Genomic DNA, 25,303 nt, shown 5'->3' with positions numbered 1-25,303 from the left:
AAACAGTATTTTATTCCTCTTATACCACAGCAAACTGCCAACAATTACATTCTTTTCCTTAATTAAAGAATGACCTCACAGTTTTTTTTTATTTATCATTTCATCATATAAACAGTCCTTCCATCACCAGCCTCTTTTTTCTTATGTTACCAAGAAACCAGAAAGACTTTCCTGTGGTTGAACTCTGACTGTTAGAAAGTGCTGACTCCGTCCATAAATGTTCAATAAAGCTTCACGAACTCTGTGCTTATACATTTTGCTTTGTTCTTTTTTATCTTTACTGTTAGTCTTTGCTGTTACTATAGAAACGTTAACGAGAACATTAGAACGAGCACACTAATATAACCCTGTTATTTGACTGGCAGTTGACACTACTCTCAGAGTTACTGTTACAGAACATTAACCAACACCTTAGAACCAATCAGCACTGTCCTATTTTATATGGATTTGAAACAGCTGAGCATGTACTGTACTGTATATAAGGTCTTAACAGGTGGGTTGAAAAGCTTGCTGTGTGTGCACTGTGTAGTGGCAGGCTATTAGTAGTGAGGGGAGCAGGTGAAGCAGAAAACACATTTGCATGCTCAGCAGGCTTCACTGCACATCCATGACCTCCCAAACTCTTACCACAACTCCACAAACTAACAGCAAAATGTGCACATGTAGCTATGTACTGTGATAAAGAGGGTAACCATACTTTAGATTATTTGCTAGAATGATTTATGAAGATCATTGAGGGACTGGGAGCCATGAGGGACGCCATCACACACTGCTCGCCTGCTCTTAACTGGTTCTCAAGGCTCCCAGTCAAGTCTCTTCTTATATTTCCCCTTTCTTTCTCCCTCTCAATTTTTCTATAAGAATTACTACTGCCCTGTTTAGCTTGTTGTGAAAAATTCTCTTAGATCCACCTAGAATGAATTGCTTGGGGGAAAAAAGTGGAATCATACAGGCTTCTCATGGAGCTAGAATATTAAATGTGATGATGTGACACAACTACTGTGTGGTCAAATTTGGATTGCATATTTTCCCTACATCTCTTAGGTCTACACTATATGACCAAAGGTTTGTGGACACCTGACTATCATACCCATACGTGGTTCTTCCCCAAAATGTTGATACAAAATTGGAAGCACACAATTGTATAGGAGGTTTTTGTATGCTCTTCCATTACTGTTCCAATTTCCCTTCACTGGAACTAAGAGGCCCAAAACTGCATGACAGTGCCCCTGTGCACAAAGTGAGCACCATGAAGACATGGTTTGCCAAGATTGATGTAGAAGAACTCGAGTGTCCTGCGCAGAGCCCTGACCTCAGCCCCACTGAATACTTTTGGGATGAACTAGAACACCAACTGCACCCCAGGTGACAGAACACCTTTATATTTTTGATACATGGCAGTGAAATATTGTGGTGGCCTCGAATACAAAAACATACACACATTACACATGAAGGAAACAAAACGGCATGACAGATTTTCTTTTTGCATCCCCCCCAGCCCCCTCCCCTCAGACAACCCTGGTTATAAATTTATCTGAGCCTTTTAGGAAAAGCTGCTGAGTGTTTAGTAATGCAAAGTGCTCCAGCTCTGTCACATACAAATGTGGATTTATGCAATGAGTCACTAACACAAGGCACCTGAAGGCCTCAGCATTGAGCTTAAAAATGCATTTCCGTCCCAGAGCTGAGTAATTCAACATCACTTATACCCAAAGAAAGAAAGAAAGAAAGGGAAAAAAGGCAGAGGCCATGCATGCCTTTTGACTAAATATAGAAGCTTTATATCCCTGGCCAAGGCTGTTTCAGTGGATCGAGGTCTGGCATGATGCTGGAGCTACAGCGCTGATAGTGTGAGACACACTCACACACACACACACACACACACACACACACACACACACACACACACAACGATGGAAACAACTTCACAAGCCTCATCACAGTGAGGAAACCACGAGGGTATAAATAGCCTACCAGAGAGGAGGGTACTAAATAAAAATAAGGGAAGGAAGGAAGGAAGGAAGAAATTTAGAAATAAAAGACTTTAAGAAAGGAAGGAAGGGAGAGAAAGGAAAAATGTAGAGAAAATTTAGAAAGTAATTTAAACATTTAGAAATGCAGAAAGGTAGAAAGAACGGAAAAGAAACAATCAAAGGCAGACTAAAACAAATCAGAAAGAGAGAAGAGAACTACACAGGGCACTACTGTACAAGACCTGCTGTGATTTACACATTACATACACATGATCTACATGATTGCACTAATTACTGTCTCTGATAAACCCTGCATGCCACAGCAGTGTTGTCAATCCCATTCAGGTGGTGACGGAGCAAATCTGCTGCCAGAAATCATGTACCACATCCATGCGTATACTCACAGTCCAGTCTTTAGAAACACTGCTCTGCTTTTCTTTTTAGATTATCCACAGAAACCAATCATCTGGATACTCAACCAGGCTGGATGTTTCAGCTCAGCCAAAACAACGAGCAAATACAAAATAGGATTAACTCTATTTCAAGAGCTATTACTATAGCCTAAAACTACATAAATGATAACAAATACATGTTCTTATCTTAAAAGCTGAAAATACTAATATAGAACAGATGTGCATTGCAAGATCTCATATGTTAATAATAAAAAGCAGACAGATCAATGCACACCGAGTGGAGTGGTTGAGAAAAGGAGCCACACGGACACAAGTAATGAGTTCATTCATAATACCAGTGTGGTGAGGGTGAGAGGGTACAGATCAGTGCGATCGTCTGCTCTAGATCGAGGGATATTTAATCACAAGCCAAAATCTGCCTCTAACCCGATTACTCTGGCAACCTCTTACAAAGCCTGCAGCCGACCTGTACATGAGCCACAGCCTCAGCCTGTCCCATCTGTCCATGTCCTAGAGCCCTCTTATTCCTACTATTCGCTTTCAATCTTGTTCTCCACCAGCTGTGTCTAATAGCAGTTAATCGCTAGTGCCGTGTCTGTATCGGCGCGAGTGAGTGTTATACTCACATGTCGGCGTCACCTCCATATTTGGGAGCCGGCTCCACGCTGGCACAGCTCACAAGCAGTCAAACAGTGAAGCAAACACTTTGGATGAGAAAAAATCAAGATCTATGAGGTGCCTGATGGATGGCACTGGGTGGGCGTGCTGCTGATGGAACCTCCGAGTTAGCCGGAGACAAGGGCATGCAGAAACCTGCTTGCTCCTCTCCACAGCATCAGCTCTCTAAAGAGCGAGAGCATCACCCAGCAGCTTCGCTTATGTCCATCCCAGCCTTTCAACCCAATTGGGCAGACGTGGCATGGATCAGACCAATGGCAGTCCGGGCGAGGAAGTCACATGGGCTTCTCAGCGGGAGGGGGATTAGGAGCAAGGCAGCTAGCTTAAACAGAGCTGCTACATCACTACTACGCTCTGATGCATCCAGGCGGCAGATTCCACTCAGGTGCCGTAGATGCATACGTCACGGACAGGAGGGAGGGAGGAGGAGAAGGGGAACTGTACGTGAGCAAACACTCCGTCTCCTGCTCCCGCTCTCTTTCACACACAATAGGCATTCCATCTCATCCTAGAGGAGCTGGAGTAGGAGTAATTAGAATGCGGTTGCTATGGAAACAGGCGAATTGTTGCCAGTCAGATTTTTGCCCCAGGAGCATCAGTCTGGGTTCTCTCTCTCTTCAGCATCCCCCCCCACCCCTCTCTCTCTCTCTCTCTCTCTCTCACACACACACACACTTTACCATTTACTCAATGTGACAGGCAAACCCATGGAGCGAGAGAGATAGATTGGGGGAGGGGTAACAGAGGGTGTATGGTGTGCATATAAATACAAGATGCATGTGCATGTAAGGGTTCATCAGATTGAGGGTGTGCAGTCATCCATAAACACACCTCACGATCATGGTTTTAAGGTACGTCTGACCGGCCTCTTACTGCTCAACACAAAATGGAGGTCAGACAATAAAACTCTGATAGCATGCTGAACAAAGAAGAGCAGTGCACAGTATTATATTTATCAGTAATAATATAAACGCATTTTATTTACAACTTAGGTGATACCTAGAGTTAGATTATGATGCTTAATTGTCAGACAAACAATTGCAACTGATGATTCAATTGTATTTTCAATTCACACTGATAATAAAAGCAGCGTTTTATACCACAGCAGTGTTGAGTTCTTGATTCTGATTGGTCAGAAGGTATGGATTACGTGTCTATATATATATATATATATATATATATATATATATATATATATATATCCATCTTCTACCGCTTACTCCTTTTCAGGGTCACGGGGAACCTGGAGCCTATCCCACGGAGCATCGGGCACAAGGCGGGGTACACCCTGGACAGGGTGCCAGTCCATCGCAAGACACAAATCACACAACCATTCATACACTACGGACACTTTAGACAAGCGGAGGAAACCCCTGCAGTACGGGGAGAACACGCAAACTCCGCACACACGGCCCTGGCGGGACTCGAACCCCGGACCCTGGAGGTGTGAGGTGAACGTGCTAACCACTAAGCCACCGTGCGCCCATATATATATGAGCACGAGTTTTGCCTTTGACAAAAGAAGAACGTATTGAAATGATTCTCATGGCTGGATCGGGAAGCTGTCGCAAGGTTGCGATGGACTTTAACAGGAAACATGGCAAGAACATCACACACACACACACACACACACACACACACACACACACACACACACACACACACACACACACACACACACACACAGTTGCCAAACCTATTAACAAATGCAAAAATACTGGGAAAAGGTTGCGAACCAACCGAGATGTGGACATCCATCAACATCCACTGATGAAGGCACAACCGACGTGGAGCTGGTAAACATCCACTACTGTATATATGGAGACTTTTGGGACACCCTGTATAAATGGTTATAGAGTATGGTGTGTTGAACATTAATAAATTTTACAATTACTGGTAAAGTACAATTACTGGCAAATCAGTGTGAATAAATCACTTTGTGGCATGCTTGAGCATCACACCACCCTCTAACATCATGGCTTATTCTCCTGTAACAGCATGCTCCATCATGATATGCAAATAAATGTAATTTGTTTGTCCCTTGCTAATTTTTCACAGTCTAAAATGGAAATAGCTTAAATATTTCAAACATATTACTGAAATACCCATTGAGGTACCCAAGCAATAAATAATATTTAGTCATATTTTAAAAACTGTGCATATGAATAATGTATTATGGCCGTATTATTATCCATAACAGGTCATATGCTTGTCATCTACAACAGGTTTTTATTGATATTGGCATTACGACTCTACTAAATCTTACTGTCAAACAATGAATGAAAATTATAAATAGGTCAAAACCTGAGAATTGAGAATGAATATTTAAATATGAGCAGCGATTTCATCAGGCCACTGAAGTAATTATAAAATGGTTGATACCTTATGCATTCAGTTTGACTGACTTCATGTATTCATATGGAAACACAGGATTACAGAATCTAAAATATACAATAAGTGAGTGTGTGAGTGTCTCCTAACTACCTGTAATATCATAAATTGACCCTTTTTTTTGCATTAGTGGCGGTAAGAGCAATAACCAATACATTGGTGGAAGTTTGTAATGAGTAATGAGTGAAGCTTGCAATGAGTCGGCAGGGTTATTACGAGGCCCTGCATAAGTATCAGGAACACTATATGGCCAAAAGAAGGTGGACACCTGACCATCATAACCAGATGTGCTTGGTAAACATCCCTTTCCAAAACAATGGGCATTCATATGGAGTTACCCCCATATGCTGTTATAGAAACCTCCACTCTTCTGGGAAGGTTTACTACTAGATTTTGGAGTGTGTCCCATTCAGCCACAAGAGCATTAGTGAGGTCAGGCACTGAAGTTGGACAAGAAGGCCTGGTTTGCAGTCTGCATTACAGGTCATCCCAAAGGTCAGGGCTCTGTGCAGGCCACTCGTTTTTCCACTCCATCCTTGGCAAACTGTCTTAATAGGCCTTCATGCTTTATGCACAAGGGCACTGTCATGCTTGGGCCTCTTAGTTCCAATGAAGGGAAATCACAATGCTATAACATAAAAAGACATCCTGTGTGTGCTTCCAACACTGTGTGAAGACCCACATACAGGTGTGATGCTCAGGTGTCCACATATTTTTTGTCATATAGTATATTCGCCAATATGCAGCATTCTGATGTAACAAAAAGGCTAAAAGTGGGATCAGTGCATCCCTATCTCGCCTAATTTTTACTTCTCAACAGTGAACGAAAGCAATTTTCAAAGAAAACAACCCAGATGACCTTAGCCCAATTAGCATCAACGGCACGTTGGAATAAAACGGGACAGGCAGGAGACATGGGAGGAGAAATTCAGCCCAAACCCTAGTCTAACCACAACCCCACATCTGCACTCCATAAATAAACAGAACAGTGGGACAGCAACATGTTTGACCTGGCACCCTTCTCCCACCTCATCCTCTGAAGAATTGACACTGAAAGCAATTTAATTACAGAGCAATCGTGAAACGAGAGTCATTAATAAAACATCCCCTTGACATACTGATATGGCTCATCTTCGTATTCTGCACATGAGTGAAGCTACGTGGTTATGACTATGTCCCCTTTATCATGTAGCCATGCCAACCTCCAACAGACCAGTGAAGGAAGACAGGATTTTGTATATTTCTGCTCAAGTTCATAGAGATAGGTTAGACTTTAATTGCTAGAGCTGTACAGAAAATGTGTGGTGGTCTGGGAAAACCCGTTTGATGTTACTGTGGCTGAATTCTGGCAAACAGCCAAATAAAATTGTGGTTTCTTGTCCCTTTTGTTTCTGCAGCATACTTCCAAATAAACGTATTTGACTGAAACAATGTGGAAGTACTTTTATTTACTTGTTAATCTTGCCTTGGCTATCTTCCTGCAGTTATCATGCTAGGTAAGGAGTCAGTTTCACAAATTAGGTGGTAAAAACAGTATGTCTGTCTACAGATGTATAAAACCTTGCTAGGGTGTGGTTTCCTCACACCCTGAATGCCAGGCTTTTTGCATAGTTATGTGCCGTAGTGAAATGGAAGTAACCTTCATCAATTCAGTATGTAATCAGGTACCGGCTGTCAAAATGGCAGTGGTTTTTTTGTTTTTGTTTTTTAATTTTATTTCTTCAGTTATTAATTTTTTTAAGTCATGAATTTTTTTTTTATATCATGGAAAAGTTCATTTAATTCTAAATATTCCATTTAATTTAATTAATATATTCTAGATTCATTACACAAAGTTAAATATTTCAAGCCTTTTTTGTTTTCATCTTGATTATGGCTTACAGCTCATGGAAATCAAAAATCCAGTATCTCAAAATATTAGAATGAAGAATTTATAATACAGAAATGTCAGCCTTCTGAAAAGTGTGTTAATTTATGCATATGCGTCTTACCTGGGCTAAGGAGAAAAAGAACTGGACCGTTGCTCAGTGGTTCAAAGTCCTCTTTTCAAATGAAAGTAAATTTTGCATTTCATTTGGAAATCAAGGTCCCAGAGTCTGGAGGAAGAGTGGAGAGGCCCAGAATCCAAGTTGCTTGAAGTCCAGTGTGAAGTTTCCACAGTCACTGATGATTTGGGGTGCCACGTCATCTGCTGGTGTTGGTCCACTGTGTTTTCTCAAGTCGAGGGTCAATGCAGCATCTAAGAGGAGATTTCAGAGCACTCCATGCTTCCATCTGCTGACAAGCTTTATGGAGATGCTGATTTCCTTTTCCAGCAGGATTTGGCATCTGCCCACAGTGCCAAAACTACTAGTAACTGGTTTGCTGACCATGTGCATTACTGTGATTGACTGGCCAGCTGACTCGCCTGACCTGAACCCCATAGAGAATCTGAGAGACACCAGACCCAACAATACAGACGAGCTGAAGACCGCTTTCAAAGCAACCTGGGCTTCCACAACAAACACCTCAGCAGTGCCACAGGCTGATTGCCTTCATGCCACGATGCATTGATGCAGTAATTCATGCAAAAGTATTGAGTGCATAAATTAACATACTTTTCAGAAGATCAACATTTCTGTATTATAAATTCTTTATTCTAATATTTTGAGATATTGGACTTTTGATTTCCGTGAGCTGTAAGCCATAATCATCAAGATAATAAAAAAAAAAAAAAAAAAAAGGCTTGAAATATTTGACTTTAAGTGTAATGAATCTGGAATATATGAAAGTTCCACTTTTTGACTTAAATTACGGAATTTTTTTTACTTCTCCACAATATTCTAATTTTTTCAGATGCCCCTGTAAACCTACGACCTTTTAATTGTTAGCTGTATTTAAAAGGTGTTTTATATTACAGTTACATATGGCAAATGTGGCTTTACAAACTTCCAGGATGAATTTAAAGATGAACTCTTTACGATGTTCCACTTTAGAAACATCAGTTACATCTTAGTCAAATCATAAATTTCTTCATAAATCATTTGCTTTACTCATCTTAGCCAGACCACCTCCATGGTGCTGCAGCTTTTAATGAGCACCAAAATATAGAAAGGCAGCATTTTTTTCTTGCTGCTAGCTGAACAGGGGGAGCGGCTGCTGAATTAGCATTGATTCACAATTAGAGTGTCACCTTCAAGCTGTGATTCTTAATGAGTGCAGGTCTAACAACCCCCTCAGTGTGACAGAGTGTGAAAATTCGATACTACATTCTTCAAGCTAATGCCTTTGCCTACAGGAGCCACTGTGATCTAAGACTGAAGGTTTTTCCTCTACTGCTTCAGAAACAGCATCATGTCAGCACTGTCTTATTTATTTAGGAACCTTGTCATGAATCAGGAAGCATCTCTCAGAATCAAATATATTTTTAACAAAACCTCACCGAGAAGAAACTCCTAGACTGCATGTTCACAAGCTGTAGTTTAAGCCAGAAAAAGATAAATGTCAAAAGAGATGCGATTCCATGGAAGTACTTTTCAAGCCTATGCATATGCTCTAAGCTCTAATAATAAAGCTCTGAACACTATGGATATTACTGCATTGCAATTGCAGGGACAAGTTTGCAGCGTGATTACTATAATTACACAAATAACATTGTAGCATACGTGCATGCTTCCAGGCAGAGGCTGGGCTCTGATCCACATGGACCTAAATGAAATCCATGGTTAATTACAAGTTTCAACTAACTAATGGCACCTGAATATTCAATCTCTCAAAAATAATTGTGTGTATTAGAGTTAGAGAGCAAAAGAGTGAAATGGATACATAGAGAGAGAGAGAGACAGAATATGAGCTCTTTATCTACGCAGCCAGAGAGATCTTTATTCACAGTGCAGTCCTTACTTTGTTAAAGTCTTCCGACGTGGCTCTCATCTCTTTCCAGGTTTTGTTGAGCAGCTGGATGCAGATGCAGAAGAACTCCTCAAAAGAGTGGTCATTAGTGAAGAACATGGGGTGGAAGTCATGGCAGTTCTCACTGGCTGTGGAGAAAACGGACAGAAAAAGTGTTAATCGTCAAGTCAAATGGGCCGGACCAAAGAAATCTGTTTAGCGGACCGATAACACATCAACAAACTGCAACTCATTACCAAAAACCTAATTTTCCACATTTATGGTTTTACGATACAGCGTCTTACATAATTATTCAGACACTCTTGCCTAATACACCCGCAGACACTCTTGATCAGTCCCGCGTGCTCCTGCAGACAGTTTGACCAATCCTGTCCCCTCTTGCGGACAGTTTGACCCATCCCGTCCCCTCTTGCAAACAGTTTGACCGATCCCGTCCCCTCCTGCAAACAGTTTGACCGATCCCGTCCCCTCCTGCAAACAGTTTGACCGATCCCGTCCCCTCCTGCGGACAGTTTGACCGATCCCGTCCCCTACCTGCGAAAAGTTTGACCGATCCGGTTCCCTCCTACGGACAGTTTGACCGATCCCGTCCCCTCCTGCGGCCAGTTTGACCGATCCCGTCCCCTCCTGCGGCCAGTTTGACCGATCCCGTCCCCTCCTGCGGCCAGTTTGACCGATCCCGTCCCCTCCTGCGGCCAGTTTGACCGATCCCGTCCCCTCCTGCGGCCAGTTTGACCGATCCCGTCCCCTCTTGCAGACAGTTTTACCAATCCCCTCCCCTCCTGCGGCCAGTTTGACCGATCCCGTCCCCTCTTGCAGACAGTTTTACCAATCCCCTCCCCTCCTGCGGACAGTTTGACCAATCCCCTCCCCTCTTGCAGACAGTTTGACCAATCCCCTCCCCTCTTGCAGACAGTTTGACCAATCCCCTCCCCTCTTGCGGACAGTTTGACCAATCCCCTCCCCTCTTGCGGACAGTTTGACCAATCCCCTCCCCTCCTGCGAACAGTTTGACCAATCCCCTCCCCTCTTGCGGACAGTTTTACCAATCCCCTCCCCTCCCCTCTTGTGGACAGTTTGACCAAAACTATCCTATGCCTGCAAAAAGTTTGACCAATCCTGCCCGTTCCAAACTGCCTACATGAAAGTAAAAACTGCCCACTCCTGTGACCTCTTTGTTGGGTCCTGTGGGATCAAAATCCCAATGTACACCTCTTTTCTGAAGTACCACCTACTTGCATATTTTGGTGTCTTCCATCCTCTAACTTACACAGTTTAATCAAACTTCAGCAAGTTGAATCAGGTGAATTAAGGACCAGGACTAAGAAACACGGTACAAGACAGTTAAGTTGAAGTTTGAAAGGTATGTGCAAGTGGGATTTCTATATCATTTTGCTTCCACTAGTGTCTAATTTCCAGCTCACATGTTTTCCTCATGAATCCACACACCACATAGCTGGGTTTGGAGATTGGATGTAGATATTGCACCTTACTAAAACATCCTGAAACTGAAGAAGATCACATGTTCAGGATCAACCTAGAGGATTTAGTTCTCAGCTCTCAAGACACCTACACACTTCTTGACAATGTGCATGCCTGGCTATAAATGGCACTCTGATGGGCACATTTTCTCAGAGAGTATTCCATGCCAGCCTGCAGCAAATACTCTTTATTCAAAATATGCCTCTTGTGGGTAAGGATATTCTTGCCTTCTTCAGTCTGGCTCAGCATTATAGGGAGTTACAGCAACCTATTAGAAAGGCGCCGAGATGTTTGTATATTCAAAATAAATTTGTTTAAAATAAAAAAAAATAAAATAAAAAAAGTGGTGTATACTAGTGGCTTTGTGTATGCAGAAAAAAACCCCAAGAATTATTTCTCTCATATTCCTTAATAAATGCTTATTAAACCCATTCCTGCAGAGAGGAGCTTGAATAGCTGGAGCACAGAACGAAACCTTAGTCTTCAGCATTATACTCTCATCTTCTTTTTAAATTAAAAATGGAGCATGGGGGGAGGGGGGGGGACAGGAATTTTGGACCAAAAGCCAGAGACACAGTTATTGTGTTCATAAGTAGCACTGTTGAAGGTGAAAAAGAAATGGTGCCTGCGATCAGCCAAAGCCCCTGCAGCGGATGCACCAGTGTTTAATACAGGACCAGACCGCTGCAGGTATGCCACGGCATGATACCAACTTGAATCCAAGGTCCTATTTGAAGAGTGGACCTAGAGGCTACTCAGCAGGCATGGGCTTCTCACAGAGGGCAGGTAATTGCATTGGCTCTGCAGAAATTGAAACTTCACGGCATAATGAATGATGCCTTCAGGGTGACAAGGAGCTCGTATTGGAAGAGATGTGGCTGCCCCAGCCAATAGCATGCAGTAGTGCCATCAGTGTGCTAGAAAGCAGCCTTGTAAACAAACAAACCATGTCACAGGATTCTAACCTTTTTAAAAAAGTAGAATCAGAGAGGCTGATTCAATCTAGGAGTTTCTACTTTCAAAAGACAAATTCAAGAGTCTCTTGGGAGAGGGGAAGGAGAATCCTCGGCTCCACAGAAAAAAGAATAATTGCTTATTTTCTTTTAACACCACAACAAAAAATGTGTTACTCCTCTTATGCTATAGTAACCTGCCAACATGTCAATTTTTTAAATGTATTAATGAATGACCGTGCGCTTTTAATTATCTATACACTCACCTGCCACTTTAATAGGAACACCTGTACACCTGCTCATTCATGCAATTATCCAATTGGCCAATCATGTGACAATAGCACATATACAGGTCAAGGGCTTCAGTTAATATTCAAATCAAACATCAGAATGGGGAAACAATGTGATCTCAGTGACTTTGAACGTGACATAGCTGTTGGTGCCAGACGGGTTGGTATGAGTATTTCAGAAGCTGCTGATATCTAGAGTTTATACAGAACGGTAGCAAAAACATCAAGTGAGCGGCAGTAGCGCATGTAGAAATGCCTTGAGGATGAGACAGGTCAAATGAGAATGGCCAGACGGGTTCGCATTGACAGGAAGGTTACGCTAACTCAAATAACTTTCAGCCAAGAAGAGGAATCTGAAGCTACAGTGGACACAGGTTCACCTAAACTGGGCAATTGGAAAAGATTGGAAAAACCTCATCTGATCTTTTTCCAGATGCTTCTTTGTGTTCTCAGTGCAGAATGATTTAGTGTTATAATAGCTCTATCTGGGGCAACTTCTCCCTGAAGAATAGTTGTACAATTCAAAACCCTGAATATTTCATCATAACTCACATTATTTCCCAATGGAAACAAATAACTGAGGATGCCTATAAATTAGACATGGCCTCAAACATCAGCTCGTACTGGCGACAAATCAAGCTGGTTTTGTTAGTAGTGACTGTCAAGAAATACAGTACACTTAGTCTGTAAAGTGGAACACAAAGCTCCAATGCAAATAAGCGACACCCCTCGGCTCAAAAACCCCAAAACTATACCATCTACTTCTCACATTTCAGATTTCATCAGGCAAAGTGTGACATTAATCTGGCAGCTCAGTAACCCGTCTGACCCGCCATAAACGATCATAAGCCCACGGAATACCGTAACAGGGACACTCCATCTGTGTCAGACTGAAAAGCCACAAAAAAGCATAGGCCTGGACATATTTGTGATTCTTCTGATGTCTCCTTGCAAGCTTTGCTAAATGCTCAGTGTCATATACACTATGCAATGCCATTCAAGATACCGTTTCAGAAGTGCCAGATTGCTGAATGCAAAAGAAAGAGTGATCCGGATTTTTTATTTTTTTAAAGAAACTGATGACCTGGTGGTTACGTCATGCTATAGCAAAGACACGGTGTGACATTTCAATAGAATTTCTCAAGGAAAGAGAGAAACCTTATAATGAATAGATGACTCATATGCAGCAGAACCAGAAAATCTGAGGATCTCTCTCACAGCACTATATTGTGACTTTAGTATTATAAGGTTCTATTTGCCATTCAATATTAACAAAACCATACAATACTAAACTCACAATATTGGGAGAACATCTTTGATTATAGAATCACTATTTTTTAACAATCAGTCTGTAGTCACACCCTGAATAATCTTCCAATGAAACAAATAACATGCCTAAAAAATCCAAAAAAATCAGACATGACCTTAAACATCAACATGTTCTGGTGACAAATCAGGCTGGTGTGGTTTGTTTGTTTGGTTTGGTGTGGTGGCTGAGCAAGTACATAGAACAGTGTTGAGTTCAGGTCTAGTACATACTTTAATATTTAGGTGTGAACATAATGGGGTTCTTACCATTTTTATAAAACCAAATTTAATTAAAAAAAATTCAAAGCTTTCAAATGGATTATATTTATCCAGTCCGATGGAGCTGAACATTTTAACTCAATATGTATCATGGCTTTGGCAAAACTCTGATAGCTAGTTAGCTAGTGTTACAATAGCGGTTACCAAATGAGAATGATAACAACTATAGTCAACGTCAAGACGTCCAATGTTTTTTCTTGTAGAATGTATGCACAATATGCATTTTTAGTGCTAAAATCAGTGCCTAAGAAACAGATTACTAAGGATAACTGCTAACGTTACCGCCAATTTCATGTACAAATTAAGGCACACAGTATACGGTGTAAGGAAAATATAAATCTGTGTGAAATGAAACTGTTAAACGCTTATTTTGCTGAATGTTATTTTGAAAAATCTAGCATGTTCTAGTAGTGTATTCAAAATATAACTGCTAACAAAAATAATCTGGACAAAATGTGAAATAAAACTGGCACGTGGTAGCACATAGCCTTGACTAATTGGTCTCAACTCTCAGAACAGACCTCTATTAAGCAACTGAGCATGAGTTTCCAAATGCCTGTAATGATTCTTTCACATTTTTAAGAATGAGCAGCTAAATAAATGTCTTAAACGCTCTTCATCTTTAGAGCTCCTACAATTTGTATTCTCAAGCTGATAAATACTTTTTTATTAAAACGGGAAATGCGCCACTGCTGAAGTGTTGTGTGTAATTTGTGACGGATGCCAGCTCTGCTCTGTGTGGGTTGCTTGCCCTGAAGTCAGACTTAATCCAAAGTGAAGCAAGAGAAGACATTTGGCCACCAATCACAGCAAAGAACAGGCTGAACCACAGATGCGGCCAGCCAAAAAAAAAAAAGAAAAGAAAAAAAAAGTTACTAAATAAGCGAGTAAACATCTGAGCAAACCATTTAGGGTGACAAAAGCAAGGAGCGAATACACGAGACTAAGATTGCAAGTCACCTTGAAGACAAGGGATGAGATGGAATGATAAATGTATAGTGATGGATGCCAACCTGATCTTAATGAAAAACCCTGCAGGCCTGTCAGTCATCCAATGACAAGCCAGAAAAGAATAATCACCTGCACCCAACAGTCGTCTAAGCTACATCCTTAAGGTTCCTCTGGTGTCCATCATATACTGTTAAAGTGTCGCATTTTGAACCTTCAGTTCCTAGGCCCTGATTTATAGGATGTCAAATTGCGACAACAAGAATAAAAAAAAAATACGTACGTGTTTATTTTTTTATATTTCTTTAATAGCCATGGTGAGAAAGATCTCTAGGTAACTAACAGAAGATTCAAACTACAACTAAAACTTGGCACATCTGCATAATTGCGTACCCAAATTGAAGACAAAAACTGTTCAAAATACAATATAAACATGAAAAATGTAGTGTTTTTTTTGTTGTATTCATTTGCACACACAATTTCCATCCATATCAGACATTCAGGTTTAGTAAATCAGCAATGTAGGTGCTAAATTAATCCATTTGCACTGACTGCACTCTGCAGAAATGCCCCAAATTGCACATTCATTTATGCAAACACGCCTTGCATGCTTTATTACATATGGAAACCTTTGGTAAATCAGGAGCCTAGAGGGTTTTTTTGTTCGTTATTTATTATGCATTAGCCTTGGATTGCAGCATGAACAATGGCCTTAACACAACATCTTATAAGATAGCACTACAAGACAGGTTGATAAATGCATGGCCAAATACGAGGGTCATTTTCTTTTCAGGGACAATATTTTATCCACCAGGGAGAGAGCTCAGAGAGGCCAATCTGTTCATACAGCCCTTCTCTATCACAGACCTGCTCACACTCTTACATCATATCCTCAGTATCCTACCAGAGGACACTCCAGCTGTTTATCCCACGTCCAGCTGGACCACTTCTCAATTTTACTCAAGAGAATCAAATTACGTGACAACCACCCCAGTATATTTTGTGCCATTTCTACAATTTTGAAGGTTTTTATTATAAAAAGTGATAAAAACTTTGATAAGATGATAAGAAAATGAGAAATGAGTCAAGTCTTCTAATTCACTGTAGCAAAATATTTTATAGAATAAGCAAAGCACTGGATGTGATGAAGAAAACGTTGCTTGAATACAACAGAGTATGCCTTTATAGGAAAATAATCAATGACCGGGTGTTGTGAATCACATTACCAGCACAAAGTTGATCATTTTCCAATAACATCCCGATCTAAAGTGTTTTATTCCTCTTATATCACTGCAATTTGCAAAAGGTAATTTTTTTTTAACTTTGGAACAACACTGTTATCCATGTACTGTATAATTATGTTTACAATTGCTTTTTAAAAATCCATTTCTAGTTACGTTTAATGTTGTGGAATATCCACAAAACACGTATGCTCCTGTTAGCACTTGCATTATAATAGCTATAAACAATTAGGCCATCCTGAAAATTTTTCTGTGTCAGACAACATAAAGTTGACACTGGAGACTCCTTCCACAAATATCGAATAAATATAATCAACAATAAAACATGTTGGTTTTTTTTATCAGTTCAAGTGAAGCGTCGGCCCTGTGTAAACTGCTAAAATAGAAATAATAATGCATTAGGACGTTATTAGCGCATTATTATAAACCTTGCAGCCAGAACTATTGTCATAGCTGCTGTTAAAATTAATGAGCACCTTCTGACCAATCAGAATCAAGAATCCATCAGCACTGTGGTGGAATAATGAATTTAACATGCTGAAATGAGTCCGAGCTTGATGTTTTGACACACGTATGTTTACGTGCAGAAGGATAGCAGAAGGATAAAATCAGCCTGTCTCCACTCTACTCCAGCAGCTGAAGATGTGAATGCTCTTATTAGTGAGAACAGCAGGAGTGAAGACGTGATGGCTAAGTGCGAGTGCAGTACAGTTTGACAATATATTAATGAAAGCCTCATTCACTGAAAAGGTGTGGTGCAGTGGATACAGACAGAGGATGCAGGAATATAAGCTCAATACCAAATATACCTCTATACTTAACAAGGCCTTAGGGAGCACCCTGTCAAGAAATATCCTCACTACATCGTCTTATTTGACATCTGGGCAACAATTAAAGATGATGGAGCAGTGCTCTGGCTCGACTTCCTGCCTGGACGCTTCGCCCCAGAGGCATTTTCACAGTCTTGTCAAAGCACGATGCCAATCTAGAAAGTGTACGATGTCTCAGTGGGAGAAATCTCAGGACCCTCATCCTAGAGAAGTTAGGTGATGATAACGGTTGTTGACATTAGTCTTCCTAATGCTGTCTGAACATGCTCACTGCCAGCAGGGACTTGACAGGCTCAAAGGAGTGCAACTCCAGCCCCAAAAAGTCTGACCTCGTTTCTCACTCCTTAGCCACATCCCAACATCAGATGAAACTTCTTATTGCCCTTTCCAAAGTCAAAAAAGCTGAGAAAACCATAAATTAATAAGCAGATGTATTCTGTCCTCATTCACTTTCAACTTCTTGATTAATATTACATATACTTTTTAAACCTAGGAGTAAGAAGTCATCATGTGGTGCAGACCACTTTGGATTCCATTAAGGCGTTCGCTCAAGAAACATGGAGGACTATCAATCTTTCAGGGTGAAATGGCTCTCAGAGATGAGGTGAGGTGGGGACACCAGGACAGCTCATAAATGATGCATATGCTCACAGGAGCCTCTGCCAAACACCAGCCCACATGCCATTACACGATCAAAATACACACATACACACAAATAAAATGGCATTACTATACATTACAGTTCTTTTCTTTTGATCTAGAAAAAATCCAGACCTTTCCAAGCCTTTTTTCCAGTTCAGTTTTGTTGAAAATAATAAGAATATTATCTCGAAAAGAAACAATGTACATAGTTTTGAATGTACAAAAACAATAAATTTTGAACCTTAGTGTATGAAGTCTACTGTATATTACAGAAAACCTAATATAGACTATATCTCTTAACAGAATTGAGATTAAAAAATTTTTTTTAAATGAGTGCAATTTAAATCCTCCTCCGCCCTGTGTCGGCAGAGCGTGTATGTTCTCCCCGTGCTTCGATGGTTTCCTCCCCCAGTCCAAAGATATACATAGGTGTTTCCAGTGGGTGTGCAGTTATGCCCTGTGATAGGTTGGCACCCCTTCCAAGGTGTCCCCGCCTTGTGCCGAGTTCCCTGGGACAGGCTCCAGGCTAAGGAAAATGGATGGACTTGGATTTTAAACTTGTGCTAATCTCTGTATGTACAAGTTAAAGCAGAACTAGCACTGGTTTAGACCTCAACTGTACTGGTGCTCACAGCAGACCATAAAACAAGGCTGTATGGTAATGGCTAAAATAATAAATAATGACAACGTTTCTCAATACTGAATCTTAGATTATTCATCACAATTACCCAGCTAATTTAGTAACAAAACCTTTGTGTTACTATTCATTATTGTGTCATTTTATGTTAACAGGAAATTATTGCAATTAATTGCAATTTTTGTTACAAGCCTACGTAGGTTAGTACAGGAAGCAAGTCTGGAATCACTGATGACTCGTTTCAGCTGTTCAGAATCAGTTCCTTCTTCTGGGAGTCAATAACTCGTGCGCTTTGATTTTTTCAACTTTGCAGATGTTTTTACATTCACAAACAGCTCTATAACACACTACATGAAAGGTAATTTTTGGAAAAACCATAATAAGTGCACTATAACTAAGTTTATATTTATTTCACCTCTCCTCATTAAATGTGTGGCCTGATTAACAATCCAGCATATAATCTGGACTAAAGACCACTCTAAAGCCAGCTACAAGGAGTACTTTCATGCATGTACCTCTATTTTATCATTTATCTTTAGGAAAATAGCTGTTTGAAGTAGTACAGCGCTCGGACAGTGATTGGAGGCATTAACAGAAGCAAAGAATGGGGAACTTTTTTGTTTTTATTAGAGAAGATTTGTATCATATTCAGAAAGGAAGATGCAAACTTCTTTTCAGTATTATTGCCTTAACATGCATGTATATTTGCCCGTTTTTCTGACGCGAGCATGATACTGATTGAGCTTTAGCTTCTTGCTATACAGGTTATGCATTTATTTGGTCCCTAATTTATTGGAAAGCTAATGAATTGTCAGATTTATCCTTGTTGTTCAATTTGTTTCATTACACAATGTTTCTTTAGCTATCTTTCATGACGGCCATCAAGAGCCTGGGATGGGAGATGATTGAAATATATAATAAAAATACAGAGAAACATTCAAATTTTCCCTCGGGGTGTAACATCAGGGAACGCACAGCAAGGAATAAAATACACAACACATTTCTACAGTCCAAACCAAGACACAGGACAGCATGAAAAACAGATCTGAGAGGAAGACAGGACACTTACGCAGTTCTCCTACTTTGAGGATCTCGCACAGCATTTTGGTAAGCTCGATACTGCTGCGGCCGAACGGACACTCGTGCTTGTCTTCACGACTGCTGTTCTCCAGGACGATCTTAAAAAGAAAAAGAAAAAAGTTGGCAGTTAAGAGTGAGGCTAACTAAAAGTGCAGGCTCTACACAACTTGTATCCGTGTTCTGTTTTAAAGATGTATGTATACGAGTATATTAATGCCTTCAAAAAAGACATGATTGCTATAGTATCTCTTGTATCCCTAAACAGTTCCTCTTTACTTTAAGCCGGATTTATAGTTGAACTACCTAGAAAGCAAGCATTAGGGTAATTTCTGCAGTGGCACTGCATTCTAACTTGCTCAACAGTTTGGCATTATGAATACAGCATTTGAGGCAGTTTCCACAAAGCTGGATCATTAGAAGGAATCCTGCCAGTCAGTGCTAGAAAGGTGTGTATGTATATGAGAGAAAGAGAGAGAGAGAGAGAGAGAGAAAGAGAGAGAGAGAGAGAGAGAGAGAGAGAGAGAGAGAGAGAGAGAGAGAAAGAGAGAGAGAGTGAGCGAGTGAGCGAGAGTGTGACAGAGAGAGAGCGAGAGAGAGAGAGAGTGAGCGAGTGAGTGAGAGTGTGTGTGAGAGAGAGAGAAAGAGAGAGAGAGAGAGAGAGAGAGAGAGAGCGAGAGAGCGCGAGAGAGACATGTTTTTACCCTGATGTAGGAATCCTGGTGTTGTCTGGCAAAATACAGCATATTATCCAGAGCCAACATCCCCGGAGGAATCTGTGTGAAATCCACTGCCGGGTTCACATGATTCTATAGATGCAAACATACACACAGAATTAGGACCACATATGCCTATTTTTCCCCCCACGCTAAACTATTTAAAACAGGTTCAAGACTTACACACTGCTCGAAGACATAATATCATGTGCATGCTTTTACTGCAAATAGATCAACTTAATTATTGCTTCCATTGTTCAAAATTCTCTTCAGCCCCTTACAAAGAATTATAATTCTATGAATTGCACATATCACAGATACACAAAAAGGCCCCCTAAGCTTGCAGAGGATGATAAGACATTAATTTTGTCCTCTCATTGTGTGTCAAAACCAATCTGATCTTTTTAGAGAATGTGAAATGACGGTTATAAAGAATTCCTTCCACATGAAAATAATTGTATGGAACGATTCAGTTGTTGCTACCAATTACATTCAACAAAACAACATTTTACCATATTATGTACAGCATTACATCATAAATAACATTAAAAACCAATGAAAATCTGGAAGGTAACAAAAAACTTGGATAAATAAAATACAAGACTTGAGGAACAGAATAGACCACAGAATTCTCAAGAAGCCACAGTAGCATCACTACACAGAGCTTCTGGGACTTTTGGACAGATTTATTTTTCATTTTTTTAATGCACTTCCCCACCACCGAGTGATCAGGTACCAAAGTATGTAGGAACCTATGGTACTTGGGGGTGGAAATAACATCACTGATCACTGCTGTCGGGTTATTGGTGTTATTATATACTGGGAGCTAGACGGAAATAAACACGGAATGAGGATCTCACACAAATTAATGCCAGTCTGAAAGGGGGAGCAACATGATCGACTGGTAAATAAAGCGTTTTTTTGAAGACGGTGTGAGATTCTGCGGTCTGGATTGAGTTTGGAAGTTCATTCCACCACTGGGGAACAGTTAGTTTGAATGTTGTTGTAAGGGGCCTTGAGCCACACCGAGTAGGTACTACTAAGCATCGGTCGTTGATTGATCGCAGATTGCGTGAGGGAACGTAAGCCTTCAGGAGAGAGTTGAGGGAGGAGGGAGCATCAAGGCCTTGAATTTGATGTGGGCAGCTACAGGAAGCCAGTGGAGGGAGATGAAGAGGGGTGTGACATGGGTTCTCTTGGGCTGGTTGAAGACGAGGCGTGCTGCTGCATTCTGAATCATCTGAAGGGGTTTGATGGAGCTGGCTGGGAGGCCCGGGAGTAGTGAGTTGCAGCAGTCCAGTTTTGATATGACAAGAGCCTGGACTAGTATCTGTGTAGCCTGTTCTACATTCTCATTGGTACTGGGTTAAATTTCCACAGATCAATCAATCAATCAGAACTTTTGCTGGCTTTGTTCTCTATCTCTATGAGAATGATGAAGCTTAGAATGGTTCACATAGCCTCAACAAAAGAGATGAGTCAACAGCTGATCAAAGATAAAGGGAAGATCTCACACACACAGGCCTGAAGAGCATAAATACAGTTGAAAAGAAATATTAAAAGAGCTGGTAGCAACATGTCATAAGCCATGCTATGTTATACTCTCTGAGAGTCGGGAGGGAGGGGGGGGGGGGGTGCTCAGGCAAATTTTAGATTTAAAAAGAAGCCCATATTAGCACTGTCCAGTTCCTTTAAATCTTTTATGCTATCACATGGAGAGAAAACATTAGCAGCAGTGCTACACTGTGTGTGTGCGTATTTCCGAAATCATGGAAAGTGACCACCGATTTTATTCATTTACCCACTGTAACTAATAAGTAATGTTTTAAATTTAAGCCTAACAGCTTAGCCAAATCTCAAATAGCTGAATACTCACTATATGGGCTCACTACATAGGATAGAACATAATAGTGCCTAACAGAACACTGTTTGAGAGTCAGTCAAAGAAAATAATGAATTAATTTATTCAGATCAGATTTCCTACTTCAAAGCTTGGGAAATGTATGCTTTAAAGAAATTAGAACATGGCCTACAGTCATGTGAAAAAAAATGAATAGACTCCATGGAAATTGTTGGCTTTTGAGATATATGTACAAGCAAACATTTGAAACAGTGCCTATAAATAAAGTTGACATACTTGAACAAAACTACAAGGAAAATAAGCTTTTTCAATCATTTATTCAACAAAAATAGCAATAGATGTGATATTTATCTGTGGAAAAAGTAAGTACACCCTTGGCCTCAGAAGATGGTATTGCCCTCTGTAGCAGAAATAACTTCTTGGAGGTGTTTTGCATAATTGTCCACCAGTCTCTGACATTGGCTTGCTGGAATTTTTTTTTTTTTACCACTCTTCCATGCAATATTCTTTCAGTTGCAAGAGGTTTGAGGGTTTTCTTGCATGTACTGCCCATTTCAAATCCCCCCCAAAATATTTCAATGGAATTCAAATCCGGTCTTTGACTAGGCCATTCCATAACCCTCTATTTCTTCTTTTTGAGCCATTCCTTGGTGGATTTGATAGTGTGCTTAGGATCATTATCCTGTTGAAAGGTTCACTTTCAACTTTTGAACAGATGGCCTCACATCATCTTCACGAACTCGTTGATATGATGCAGAATTCATAGTTGAATCAATGAATGCAAGCTGTCCAGTCCCTGAAGGAGTGAAGCAACCCCAAACCATAACATTTCCACCCCCGTGCTTCACAGTTGGTATGAGGTGCTTCTCCTGAAAAGCTGTCTTTTGTCTGCGCCAAACATGTCTGCTGTTACTGTGGCTAAACAACTCTATCTTTGATTCATCTATCCAGAGCACATTATTCCAAAAGGCCTGGTCTTTGCCTATATGCTCATTGGCAAACTGTAGTCTTGCTCGAATGTTCCTTTTAGACAACAAAGGCTTTCAAAGGCGGGTCAAATTTGTACAATCTCTTCCTGATTGTAGAAGCATGCACTTTGACACCAACAGTTGCAAGACTTACTAGCAGATCCTCTGATGAAACTTTGGGGTTCTTGATGACTCCTTTGAAATTTTTAGATGATTTTCCTTACAGTGGAAGGATGTATTTCATATCATTTGGAGATCTTTTTAAATCCCTTTCCAGACTCATAGGCATCCACAACATTTTTTCTGAAGGCGTTATAGAACTTGGCCTGATGACACGACACACCTCAATAGCAAAGGGAACACCAGACACTAGATATGACACGGGTATAAATAAGACAGGTTCCACCTGCACTCTCTAAGCAGGTTCTCATCACTGGCACCCAATCGTGTACACCTGATTCTAATTTTATGGATTTGAAGGTGTGATAAATATAGGGGAGTATTTACTTTTTCCATGTGATCTGGGTTTATTTTTTGTTCATTTAAATTGTGAAAATTACTATAAAATGTCAGTGTCATTTGACAGAATGCATCAACTTTATTAATAGGCACTGTTTCAAATAGGATCAAAATGTTTGCTTGTCCAAATATGTTTAAAAAAATAAAATCATACTTTTTTTTTTTTTTCATACTAGGGTGTACATACTTCTTCACATCACTGTATGAAACATTCACGATGTAGATTTGTTTGTCTTCAAATGTTAAACATAAATAATATGATTATAAGATGAGATAATAAATATATAATAATATAATATTAATTTAAATGGTATTCAAACATTGACATTTGTTTCTGACAGGCAAAGTCCAGAGTGCAAACTCCTGGCTACTTTCACAGCCATCTGCACAACCTGGATCTTGTGAGATCCAGAACATATGGGAACATATGGCTCATTAGCACAGCTGATCCAAACAGCCCCTACATGACTTCACAAAAAAAAAAAAAAATTTAACCAAAAAACTGCTACTAGAAAACAGGCAAGCGAGAGCTTCAAATCCGTCACCCTGCCTACAATTTCTGGCTATTCTGTGTGTGCAGGATTTTAGAGCACTCCTTATCAGTGGACAGCACACAGCAGCATGTGAGGTCTTTAACTAAGCCATAGAAAATGAAAACTATAGCTCCCCTAGTAATATGCCTTCTCTCACTTTCTCAGACCTCACTACTGTTTATGCCCCCCTAATCTTCTTACCTTCTCTCTCCCTCACTCTATCTCTCTAAAGATATGCCAAACCCATAATGAGGAGAGCGTGGCATGTGTTCAATAAAAACAGAAAAAAGTACTCTGAGCAGAATACAGTTATAAAATATACAGCCACAGCAATGAGCCTGATATCCTGCTTATCTCAGACACTTGATGATGTTAAGCAATTAAACGTTTTTTTTTTTTTTTAAGTCCCAGTAGCACCAATAAATGCTACAACTAACTCAAAAGGTTTAAAATGTAAATTCCATCAAGTCCATTCTGAGAAGCAAATTTTAAATTGGTACACCTTGATAAAATACCTTTTTGAGTGTTACAAGTGTAAATAACACAAAGCCCATCTCCAGTAAAGGCCTGACTTTTGAGTGTAATAATGAGATGTGAGAAACATTTGTAAACGTTTCTAATCAACGAGTTTGATGAGATATCAGTGTAGGCTGTGAAACACACTTACGATGAAACCTAGCTTCTTGTAGTCTCTGGTGTACATGGACCTGCGCTTTTCAATACTGCCGCTGCTGCTGGTTTCGCACTCGACATCAAAAGCGATCCGGCGCAGCTCAAAGATGATGTCTCTCTGAGCCTGTGTGTTAGACAGGGAGGGTGAGAAGATTTTTTTTCCCTTTCAATGGTTTTTGAGAGTTTTCAGTTTTTGACAGTTTTTATCCGATTATCAAGCGCTCATGTAAACAGCAAACTATACAATTTCAACTTTCAAAAATCGGGCCCCAAAACTGAACATTCCTTCTTCATCGCACTAACTATGAACGCCTAATCACTTAGAACATTTCAAAGCTTTCCTCTTAATCAGATTACAGAAGTACATATACACATCTTAATCAATTTACTGCCATAATCTGATTTTTTATATTTTTTCCAATATCAGATTTTTTTTTTTTACGTGCAAAAAAAAAAAAAAGGCACATTAAAATGCACTCGTTATGTCACATTATCAAGGGGAGACACACACCTGGTCCTGAGGGTCCATCTTGGTCATCATGCGATCCTCCAAAAGATTAAAGGTCAGCACTTGCAGCATATAAAGCTGGTGGGCCATCTCGTCATTAATGGGCTTGGAGCTCCTGATTACATTCTGGAAGACAGATAAGGAGAAAGCACAGAGATAAAACTTTAGCTAGCTTTAATGTGAATAGTAGTGGGGAATGAGAGAGAGAGAGAGATGTTAGAAAAAAAGAAAGCCAAAGGGAGGAAAAAAATCAAAAACCACTCACAGTAAGGATAATGTTGCGCAACTGCTTCTGTGCCAGAATGTGAGCCATCTCCTGCAAACACACACACACACACACACACACACACTTAAGATACTGAATAAACAACTGGATTGTAGAAAAGCATTTTATATCTCAGTCTGAATGCACTTACGGTAAGGGGACAATCAAGAATGTTGACAATGTTCGGATGATACTACCAATACAAATGCAGCGTGGAAAGGAAATAAG

General features: G+C 40.3%; 1 protein-coding gene across 8 annotated transcripts in view; it reads right to left on the bottom strand.

The window, feature by feature from the left end:
- elmo1 (engulfment and cell motility 1 (ced-12 homolog, C. elegans)) overlaps positions 1-25,303 on the bottom strand; it is a 91,482-nt gene that overhangs the window by 16,606 nt on the left and 49,573 nt on the right. For 6 of the 8 annotated variants that reach the window (XM_017454714.3, XM_017454717.3, XM_053675072.1 and 3 more), the window contains 6 exons: positions 25,076-25,126; positions 24,814-24,936; positions 24,298-24,426; positions 19,738-19,842; positions 19,026-19,134; positions 9,338-9,474 (listed from right to left, as the gene is read on the bottom strand). In XM_017454714.3, coding sequence (XP_017310203.1) covers positions 9,338-9,474; positions 19,026-19,134; positions 19,738-19,842; positions 24,298-24,426; positions 24,814-24,936; positions 25,076-25,126 — 654 coding nt within the window. Of the gene's footprint in view, positions 1-3,012; positions 3,032-9,337; positions 9,475-19,025; positions 19,135-19,737; positions 19,843-24,297; positions 24,427-24,813; positions 24,937-25,075; positions 25,127-25,226; positions 25,269-25,303 lie in introns of those variants that run through there. The other 2 variants (XM_047150744.2, XM_053675074.1) reach the window with 2 other exon arrangements.

Source organism: Ictalurus punctatus, chromosome 24, assembly GCF_001660625.3.
Source record: "Ictalurus punctatus breed USDA103 chromosome 24, Coco_2.0, whole genome shotgun sequence".
In the NCBI taxonomy this organism is placed as follows: Eukaryota; Metazoa; Chordata; class Actinopteri; order Siluriformes; family Ictaluridae; genus Ictalurus; species Ictalurus punctatus.
The sequence above is the reverse complement of the archived record's forward strand: the minus strand, read 5'-3'. Positions and strand labels throughout refer to the sequence as shown.